At 42.5% G+C, this 11313-nt stretch overlaps 1 protein-coding gene across 1 annotated transcript in view; it reads left to right on the plus strand.

Annotated features, from left to right (window-relative positions):
• The window catches only part of LOC146203729 (ribonuclease H2 subunit B-like), a 38656-nt gene extending 28474 nt beyond the window's left edge, over positions 1-10182 (plus strand). The window contains exons 10-11 of the mRNA XM_084588900.1: positions 712-789; positions 9726-10182. Of these exons, the coding sequence (XP_084445026.1) occupies positions 712-789; positions 9726-9818 (171 nt within the window). The 3' untranslated portion in view covers positions 9819-10182. The remainder of the gene's footprint in view (positions 1-711; positions 790-9725) is intronic.
• The last annotated feature ends 1131 nt before the right edge of the window (positions 10183-11313 follow it).

An 11313-nucleotide genomic window follows, 5' to 3' on the forward strand; every position in this document is an offset into this window, starting at 1 on the left:
TGAACTGTTTTATATATAAAAACAAAGTTTTATGAAAGGTGTTCAACAAGTTTAAGCATAACTATTACAGAACACAGGTTAAAAATTCATCTGTGTGTCTTGTAAACCTTTTGTTTTGTGCATTACCCTCTAGCATCTTGTTATTGTCTTTTGCATTTCTTAATAGTTTCAAGGTGGGTATGTACTATCGGGAAACAAAAACTTGTGGAATGTGCCGCTAGGGATTTTAGACTAGAAGCATTATGTGAAATAATAATTGCCTTATTTCTATGTCACGTGAGAAAAAAAGCCAAGCCTTCACATCCACAAGTATGATCTGAAACTATTGGCCGACAAGAAAGTTTGTGCTTTGGTAGCCGTTCATGTGTTCCAAGAACATTTGTCCCAGGTTGTACATAAGAAGGGTGGCAGCATCAAAAATTATTCGTCTTTTTTTTGTGTGTGTCTGTGTGTGTGTGCGCGCGTGTGTGCGTACGTGCGTGCGTGCACGTGTGTGTGTGTGGGGGGGGGGGGGGGAATGGGTGGGTGGGTGGGTGGGTAGGTGGGTGTGTGTGTGTGATTAAAATGGCATCTGCACTGCATGGTTTACACTGAGCAAAAACATGGTGCTAGAGCAGTTGGCACTGTACAACAGTTGGGTCAGTATAGGACACTAACAGTTTGAAAATCTACGGCAAACATGTTTATGGCAAGAGTGTTATTCCTTTGCAGAAGTGCAAGTTCAAACGAGTGCGGTTTGAGGAAGATGACAAGAAAGCGCAGAAAATATGTGTGCCGAAGTCACCCAAGGTAACTGCAACTCCCTATCTGATTGCAACTAGCTGACATACATTAAAATCTTAGGTGGAAATAAGGCTGTTTTTACACAGAGAGGCATTGCTGAACTGTTTTATATATATAAAAAAAAAAGTTTTACGAAAGGTGTTCAACAAGTTTAAGCTTAACTATTACAGAGCACAGGTTAAAAATTCATCTGTGTGTCTTGTAAACCTTTTGCTTTGTGCATTACCCTCTAGCATCTTGTTATTGTCTTTTGCATTTCTTAATAGTTTCAAGGTGGGTATGTACTATCGGGAAACAAAAACTTGTGGAATGTGCCGCTAGGGATTTTAGACTAGAAGCATTATGTGAAATAATAATTGCCTTATTTTTCTGTCACGTGAGAAAAAAAGCCAAGCCTTCACATCCACAAGTATGATCTGAAACTATTGGCCGACAAGAAAGTTCGTGCTTTGGTAGCCGTTCATGTGTTTCAAGAACATTTGTCCCAGGTTGTACATAACAAGGGTGGCAGCATCAAAAATTATTCAGTATGTGTGTGTGTGTGTGTGTGTGTGTGTGAGAGAGAGAGAGAGAGAGAGAGAGAGAGATTAAAATGGCATCTGCACTGCATGGTTTACACTGAGCAAAAACATGGTGCCAGAGCAGTTGGCACTGTACAACGGTTGGGTCAGTACAGGACACTAACAGTTTGAAAATCTTTCATTAGGAAAAGCTTTCATGATAAAATAGTGCAATGAAATTAATAGGACAGCTATGGTTAAATATGTTGCACACTTGTAATTTTGATGCAGGGATGTCATTCTCACTGGAATGGATGCAAGGCTGAAGCAACAAAAATTTTGTGCATTTGTCTCACATGGTGTTAAGATACACAGAATATTTTTTTAAAATATGCCAGACAGCAGTGAAGGAAAATGCGCAGTAGTTGAATCTTGTGCTAGAAAGCAAATGTTCCGCTTTGGACGAAGACGACTAATCACAATGCTAAGGTACTGAACTCCAGCTTGGCAAATATAACTACGACGTTAATGCAGATAAAAAGGCGGAGCACTGACAATCTTATGTAAAAAGATAGGAGGACCCTTAAGTTTCGGCTTGAAAGTAGACGCGATAGTGCGGCTTATATGTGTCCACTCAATTTAAAGGAAACTGCATGTGCGTGAACGAGGCACCACAAGGGGAGCCGGCAGACGGGAGCCATTAACACTGTACCATCACACACTTAAAGGTGGAGCTTATGTGTCCACGCTATACGCTGCTGACGGTCACTTTTCGAGCGAACTAGATGTATACACTACTGCATAAAAAACAAAGGATTTTATTACACGACAGCACAGCAGTCACAAGCCCCAAAGATGAGGTCGAATGAGCAGAACTATTCAAATTTAATAATAAATGGAAAGTTAGTGTCGTCTGGAGAGGTGAGGAAGCACAGAGCAAGCTTGAATCCTGCTGCTTTGAAACTAGACAGGGGTGAAAAGCATTGATGACAGGTGTAGTGGTGGGTGAAGATAAAGAGTACATGTAGGTGTGCTGACAGGCAGCTGATATATAGTTGCACTTCAAAAGTTTGTGCAACTGTGCGCACTGTGCCTTGCTGCCTAGAGGTACAAAAAAAAATGGGAAAGCATTGTTAACATACTTGTCATTAGCATCATCATGTTAACATTTACTATAGAAACAGGGCAGCATTAGATCTCATTCAGTGCACATAATTAGCAGGCTTTCTGAAGGTGTACTCATTAGACAATATTCATATCACCAGTCAGGTAAATAGCAAAATCAACAAAAAGTAGTGCATCTCTGCAAATGACCTTCATAGATTTGAAAAGACACTTGATGCTGTGAAAGCATCACTAGCCTTGCAGGTTTTTTGTAATGAAAGCATTGTTAAATCATATGTACATATGTTGGAGCTCATTTGTAAGGTACGCTTCAATTACCTTAGTCCCTCATTACAAATAACTTCTTTTTGTTAATACAACATTAAAGAGACACTGGGACAGCTTCATTCTCTCTCTAAATCTCTCTTTGTATTGATTCTCTAGCTCTCTTCGTATGTTGACAGTTGTTTGATAACAAGAGGCATTTATTGCTTAGAAAATTGTATTTAAATATATTCTGTGCAGTCTGTTGAAGCTCGTGATATTATTAGCGAAAAAGACTGGTTGCCACCTTTTTTTCAAATGAATGGCAATGTAGCCTAGCCTTTGGGATCCACTCCCCAAAATTCTTGTTGATGCATGCATTCTACTTGTGCAATCAGCCGGTGATGGCGACACGTGCATTTCATGTCTTGGCGTTTTCTAGCCTATAAAAGCTTAGTTTTCAGTGGCATTAGTTACTTTGATGATAGAATGCAGTAATGCATCGATACAGGCCACCTTATATTTGTCCGAAGTCTCGCTTCAACCCTGCAATGCCCAGCATTGCATATATAATAAGGAGTGCAAAAAAAATGTGGATAATTTTTATTTCTACTCCTATAAATATGTGAATGGCTAATGAACATGAAGTATAGTGATCTTCTCCAAAATATTTATCAGTTCAAGGCCAAAGTTCAAGGTAATAACTTTTACGGCAAAACAGCCTAAAATTTAATATGTACTGTGTGCTGCATTCACAGAGGGTGGAGCAGTTTAGAATTTTTCACCGGATTTCCTGCATGTGCCTGCATATTACACCCAAGTTTATAGCTTTTAGACAATTTAAAGTTAAACTTGCTCAAATCAATTACAGTACAATTCATAATTTTTAGCAAATCTCCCGGTTATGTATTCACATTTCTGTAACTAAGGGACCATTGGCAGTTCCTGGAAGTTCATAGCATTTATCTGAACTTTTCAATGCCAGGACGTGTTTAAGGGCTGAAAAAGTCAGTGGCTTATCAGGTAGCAAGTCGATGGCTTGTCAGCTGATGATTCCACTTGGCTGACAGTTGCCGGGGATGAAACTGTTGCTGGGGAAAAGGAAAAAAAGGCTTTGTTTCCAGGTGCCTCGGACAATTCAGTCGCCGCCTCAGTTTCTGCCATTGCATATATTCGCAGCAATTGTCAATTTTTAAACGTGGGTACTCCAATCACCAGGTGTGTTGAAGTAGTCGAACCAAACCAAACTGGAATATTCTACCACTGGATTATTATAAACATGTTATCCTCTAGTCTCCTGTCCTTGCGGAAACCATTCTGCAGCTCACCTAGTATCTCCTCACCCTCTGCCTATTCTTCTAGTTTATTCTTAACAAGTTGCATTGCCAGTCTATATATGACTGAGGTGACTGTAATTGGTCGGTAAAATTTAATGTTGTTCTTGCTTCCCTTGCTCTTATAAGCTAATCTCATCCTGCTCAATTTCCACTCTTTTGGTACTTCTCTTCCTTCTATTATTTGTTCAACCAGGTGTCATAATTTCAATTTGCTTTTTTAACCTAGCATGCTAATCAGTCTCATGGATATGCCGTCAGGCCCTGTCACTGTTCCTGCTGGTACCTTCCTTTCTATTCTGTTCTCTTATTTTGCAATAGTCTCTCTCTATTCCTCCTCTTCTTCCCTGTTGCCTTCAAAATTTTCATATCTTCCTGTTGTGTCCTCCTCATTCTCTGCAAATGTAGCCCCTATTATGTTCCTGATATAATTCTGTGCTTCCTCTACGTTTTTGCCTTCCTCTGTCGTCAGTGCCTGTTGCATCCCCTCTTTCTTATTTGCCTGTGCTCTTATGGGCTCCCAAAACATTTTTGGTAGCACTTCTATCTTTCTTATTAATCTCCATCATCCACTGAACTCCGGCTTTTCCCATTTTATTCTGGACTAATGTTGCCGCCTCCCTTTTTCTCTCAAAGCATTTCTTTCATTTGAATTCTAATTCTTTTTGAGTGGCCCCTTTTTTCTTTTCTGATCTGTGTGCTCTGGATGCCCCTTGGCATCTCACTATGGCAGCCTTAACCGCCATGTCCCATCAGCTTTTTGGTTTATGCTTTTCGGGATTGGTGATACCGATGCTGATTTGGCTTGCAGAAGCTCACGGCAGAAGGAAAATATAATAATGATGAACTGCGACTTCGGGTGCCATCCGTGGGTGGCATCTGGAAGCTCCTGTGTACATGCATTTTGTTGAGTGTGGCCCTTACACGGATTTTCTTTTTTTTTTTTTTAATATTTGCTTTGAAATGTGGGAGATGCGGCCCAAGCATGGGTGCAGCGTATGCAAGCATTTATACGGACTTTGAATAATGACTCTCAGTAATTCCCTCAGTTGGTTTCATGGGGTTAAGACGCTTGGTCTTTTTTAAATATTGGTTACAATTAGGTGAGACACGTATATGCGTGCAATGTGTAACATGCTCCCGCAAATGGTGAAGCCACCGAATTAGAAGTACTAGTACCATCGAATTTTCGAACTTAGCTGCTGGGTATAAGAAGCAATGATCTGAAGACAGATACAGGTGCTGTTTAAAGTAATAGACACAGGGTGTCTAACGACCGGGAATACTGTGAAAACCGGGAATCGTCAAGGAAATTTTATGCACCGGGAAAAATCAGTGAAATGTCAGGGCAACCATCAAATATTTTGCTAAGTGAGGAAAAACTATACGACATATTCTGCAGTGCACTTTCATTTTAAGTTGGCACAGAGCAAGTACGTTATTCATGCAGATTGTTGTTTGTGCTGTCTCACTAGCTTGTGGCCGCCACGACGGCCGCGCCTAAAAGTGAGGCGCGATATATTACTTTGACACCAACGCATGGCTGAGCTGCCACAATAGAAGAACCAATACGCACGTGAGATGGGTATTGCGTAAATATGTGAAATGCTGCGTGAGAGTAGTACGTGATAAAAAGCATGAATAACTGCACCGGCAGCAGCCAGTGCGAAAGTGATCGATGAGTTGTAGTGCTGCTAGTGCCAAGCGTGCGCGCACAGCCATATTGAATGAATTGGCTCGGCAGTTTGCGAGGCGGGCGGCTCGCGTGCTCTGAGGTTGGCATAAGTGCGCTTTTGATTTTCAGTAAACTTCTAACGTTTTTACCGGTCAATAACACTAATGACAGTCTTTCACTATTGTAAATTGCAGAATATGATTAATAAATAGCTTTTTATTGAGGATTATTCGTCTATGTTCATTATCATCAGCAGCTACATTTTTGAGCCTCTTCACTCGTCAGGGAATTTGAATGAAAATAATCAGGGAAAACCTGGAAAAGTCAGGGATTTTGAAAATAGTGGTTTTTCTGAGACCTCTCCCTGTTTGAAAACATTGTGACATCATGAGAGCACGTAGGCATGTTGAAGGAAAACTGGCTTTGTTGGTTAAAGTGTTTTTTTGGGGGGGCTTGGTTTCCCTGCTATGTGGAGCATTTCAGGGCTGTTCAGTGTTGTGTGTTAAATATTGAGATGATGCCCAAGTAACCAGTGGTACCAGTCAAAATGATCTCAAGTGTGTGGAAAACGTGCACTTCGGTGATACATTTGCATTGCCAGAATAGGCTGGCCCATGCACGGGCTCTGAAATCTCATCAAGCACTTGACACGCAAAGGGGGTTATTTCAGACCTCGTCGTCGGGTGCTTTTTTCCAGTGACTGCTGAGCTCCACAAAGTGTGAGTGTGGGCACTCCTAAGCAAAAATAGTGGCATGCTTGACTGGCTAATTTCTTTTTAAAGTACGGAATATTTATTGTTTGTGCCATTTATTGACTTTAATTCTGCTCTAAACACAAGATAAAGGCAACAGTTTACGGGACACAACTGTGTAGAAACTGATTTTTTTGCTTTGTAGTCATATAATTCAGTCGCCTGAAATGTTTCAAGTATGCGGGGTCGGGCACTGTATATCCGCTTGTTGTGCTCTGCATGTGGGTCGCCAGGCAGAACTGTAATATTCGTTTTTTTTTTTTTTTCGCCATCCAGGGTAAGAGCATGCAGTGGAAAACAATGCGATACACATGGATGCAGCGAGCAGAATGCAATGTAGCGATGCAGTTGAACGCACTCTGTACTACATAGCATTCTATTTATGCTGAGAACACTAATACTCAAGAGCACACTTACATAGTGCAAGCAAAACTGCTTTTTGACTGAGACAAGCCAATGCTCGAACGCTGTATATGACGATAGAGCCTTGGAATGTGGCTGTACATGAGTGGGCAATTTATGCTTTGGCATGCTCTTGTGAGCCCTCCCCTAAAAGCTTCTTGATCATCATGCACATCAATGGGATGAAATGCCTAACAAGAGGTTATTTCTTGCGATTGCTGGCCACCTGGGCATTTGATTCCAATATCGGTCGATTGGCATTTCAACACGATTTGCTCAGAAGGACAACAAAACAAATCAAGTGCGTGTTTATTCTTCCAGAGATACTTGAATGCACAAGTCTACTGGGAAATTCGACTCTTACTATCATGTGTATGCCGCAAAACATGCCAGCTAGGGTTTGACATCTGTAGCTTCGGCCTTTTGCACTACTTCAGAACCCATTTTTCTGTGCTCCCCTTTGATCAGAAAGTGAAAAGAGCACATATCCCTGGTTCTCTTCTACCGATTCGCACATTACACTGGGCAGCAACTCAACGGCTTTGAGAAAAGTACAGGAAATGGTCACTACATAAGACCGAATGCATTGCATCATATAGCTGCAGCAGCAAAATGTTTCGCCAGCCAAGCCACGTCCTTCACTTCTACTCCAATTCGTCATCCATGAGGGAGGCCAGGTGAGGTCTATTGTAACTGTGCCTTGGTGGTTCACTGGTTAGGGTGCTCTACTGTTGATCCCAAGGACACTGATTCGATCCTCGCCGCAGTGGCCTTGTTTCGATACAGGCAAAATGCAAGACGTCCGTGTGCTATGCGATGCTAATGCAAGGTAAAGAACCACACTTACCCAACACCACCTCGACTGTTGTTGGCTTACCTCATCCTCTGTCGTGTTGAGTAGCGTGATTTAACCCTCTAGTTGGCCGTGCGGCCCATAAAGACCCGTTTCAGGTGCTGCTGCAGGGTTGTTGTGTTGTGCAGAGGTCTATGGAATAGTGCCATGTTTTGTAGTGTAGCTTGCTGTGTAATAAGGTTGCCTGTATAAGAATGTCACAGCGGCCTCTGCACTTAAATCATGCAGCCTAGTTATAGAAACAGTTTCAAAGGAGGCTGAAAAGGAGTAAAAAAAAACGGAATAATGTGAATTAATAATCCTGCCTGATCACAAGATAAGAAAATAGGCAATTATGAAATAAAATGCGAGTTGACTTGTTAAGGTGTATTCACACAGGCTCACATATTGCTCCAGCATTAGTGTAGGCAGCAAGCCAAGAGGATCAACGTCACTGGTTGAACAGCCATTTAAAGGGCCCACGAAAAACTATTTACTAAAATTATAAAACATGCACGAGAAACAGGTATCAATCCACAAAGCAATAATTTTTAAGCTAGCTTCACTAACACCGTACATATTCATGATCAAAAATGACGTTCCTCCTCTCTCCCTCAACTGAGCATACCGGACATGCAAGAAAGAAATGAAAGAAAATGAGTCGGGAGGGCGGTCCATCGCACCCCATCTTGCGCATCACTTGGGAACATCCAGTGAGTGGGTGCACCAAGAAAGACCAGCTCATGTAATTGGGAAAGGTGTGCATAGTGGAGGCCTGCCGACTAAGGTCCTTCTGATTGGGTACAACCACACCAAATTGGACGATACATGGACTCGTACCTCGAGATACTAATGCTTTCCCCATTTCCCCCTCAGTGGCCTTGTACCCTTCCCCCCCCCCCCCCCCCCCCCCCCCCCCCCCCTTAGCATAAAGGACTTTCACCCAGTCAATTTATAATTGTAGATTTTATTTCAATATTCACAGGCCATGTCTTTCTTGCATTAGAATATTAGTGCAGCTATCATTTCGGAGGCCCTTCAGCAGTAGTGAGGCAATTCAGAAACTGCGCAGTTGCCAGACAAGCAAAGTGCCACTAGCAGATGTTTATATGTACTAGCAGCATCGACAACCCTCGCCAAGGTGGAAATGATTTGTGTCAGCTGTGCATGGAAATTCATCAGCATGCTGCACCCAGGGTGAGTGACATCACTGCACCACTGTTCGAGGGCGTATCGTTTCAGTCACATGATCCGTGCTCAAAGCATCATAGCAGCCTCACCCCGCCGAAGTGGCGCAGTGGTTACGGCGCTCGACTACTGTTTCCAAAGACGCGGGATCGAATCCCGTCCTCGGCGGCAGCTTTTCGATGGAGGCGAAAAGCAAGGCGCCCGTGTGCTGTGCGATGTCAGTGCACGTTAAAGAACCCCAGGTGGTTAAAATTTTCGGAGTCCTCCACTACGGCGTCTCTCATAGCCTGAGTTCCTTTGGGATGTTAAACTCTATAAACCAACCAACCACAGCAGTGGCTTCCTCCCCCATATATGGAACATATGGTACTGCTGGGTACCAAGAGAAGTGTAGTCCGGAGGGGTAGAAAGGCAGAATGACGTTCCAAGGAAATTTGCTGAGGTTACTTAGGTTGCCATGGTCACAAAGGATCTTATTTGCCCTGTTTTGGGTTCTGCTACTACTATATATGCATTTTTTTTTCTTTTTTTTAAAACAACACTACTACTCCAAAGTACCTGGGTTCGAACTCGACCACCGGGGCTGCGTTTCGATGGCGGCAAAACGGAGTGGCATCCGTCTGTTCTATGATGTCAGTGCACAATAAAGGTCTCCAAGAAGTCGAAATTATTCTATAGCCCTCCACTACGGCACCTCTTTCCCTCTTTCTGCGTTCACTCCCACCTTTCTCCCTTCCATTACGACATGGTTCAGGCGATCACAGAAGAAGAAAAAAATGTGACAGATACTGTGCCTTTCCTGTCCTATAAACTAATTATTATTATTATTATTCTGAAAACAACCATCTGCAGCCCTATTTATGTTTATGATGACGCTTTGTATCATTTCAGACACCGAGGAGGATGCTGAAACGACAGAAACAAGTGCAGAAGGCAACCAACACTGGCATGAAGAGCATTTCTAGCTATTTTGCTAAAAACTGAAAGGCACATACTTTTTGCTTAAGGAAGCACGTGCGTTCAGCCACCAAAGTGGCTGTCTACTTTATGTAGCCCAGTCCTGCCAGTTGTGCCACTTGGTTAAGATACAGTGTGCCAGCCTGTGTATGCAAGACATCTGAAGTTTACTACACTTGCAATTTGTTTGCAGTTTTTTTTCTGACAAGTTTCCATCACAGATTGGTGACGTTTGATAGAGTGATCACATTTCATTTCATTATCTTAAAGGTCCTGAGGGCCGTTGTGTAATATTAAAAAGCATAATCACAGCAAAGTTATAAATTTTTAACGAACATGCCAACACGTAATGCTAATAAAATTTAATTGCTTGAACGGTTGTCTCTGCTTTGTAGCATGCTGTCAGACTAATGAGCCCCTGTGGAACCAGTATTACCATACAACGGGGTGAGAGATAACTGGGATTGAGTTTGTTGTAATTTTTCATCATGTGGTGCAAATGAATCGAGAGCACTTGCGAAAACGCTTGCAATAGGTAAATACACAAGTCATCTGTCACGCAACGAACTACTGCTAGAACAAACTCTCTTTTTACACTGGGCTGCGCACTCTGTGTAGCTCCATTAAGCGGCCGGGCTCTGATATTACAAAAAAAATGAAGTCACAATTTCTAGCAATCGCTCAAGCCTACAGGTCACGTGTCATCATTACTTTTCAACGCAGTGTGCTGCTACAGGTTCTGGCTCAAAAATGCGGAGCTTCCAGGATCTATCATCCCAACAGCTCACAAAAAGATATGCGAGTGGTAAGGCTGTGTTTTGTTGATAAAAAAAGAAAAGCCAGATAGGAGAGCTGCTGTTATTCCTTACTTGTGCACAAATGGAAGTTGATAAAGATGGCAACTCACAATGTGAGAAAGTGGCTTTTAACACATGTGATGTCAGCTTGCAGCGATGATGTTGCTTAGTGCAGCGGCCAGGGAAGTTGATCGAATTATGTCCACAGCCAGTGCTGTTTTTCTGTTAGGCGTTTTATTATGCATTAATCACGTAGTTCATGACGTCACACTTTGGCAATGGCAGAGCGGTTTTTGCTGGCGCACAATCTTTTGTTGTGTGCATGTGCAAAAATATATTAATATTGGTTCGAACAGATAAGAGCACAATAAAATCTGCCGTTTCCATGTTTGTTTAAGGCTTAAAGATCCAATCAGCGATGGCCCCGAGCCTTCACTGCATACGGGCCTGAAGGAGAGAACCAGAAGTTATTGGCGCTATGCCAGCTGTCGCACATGCATAGAATACAAGATCGTGTGTCGGCAAATGTTATGGGAACTTCATTGCCTCAATGGTAACCATGACATCTCAGCACGCTATGCGAATGAAGTGCCCACAAGCATTGCAGACGCCAACTCCCAGGAGTCTAAGGTCATGTGTCCCATATGGTGAACAAGAACCACCTGAAAGTAAGTCTGTTGCTATGACTTTATTGCAATGTGGCCAGGTGCGCCACTGGTGGCCAC

Source organism: Amblyomma maculatum, chromosome 1, assembly GCF_055883805.1.
Source record: "Amblyomma maculatum isolate TAMU_Amacu chromosome 1, ASM5588380v1, whole genome shotgun sequence".
Classification (NCBI taxonomy): Eukaryota; Metazoa; Arthropoda; class Arachnida; order Ixodida; family Ixodidae; genus Amblyomma; species Amblyomma maculatum.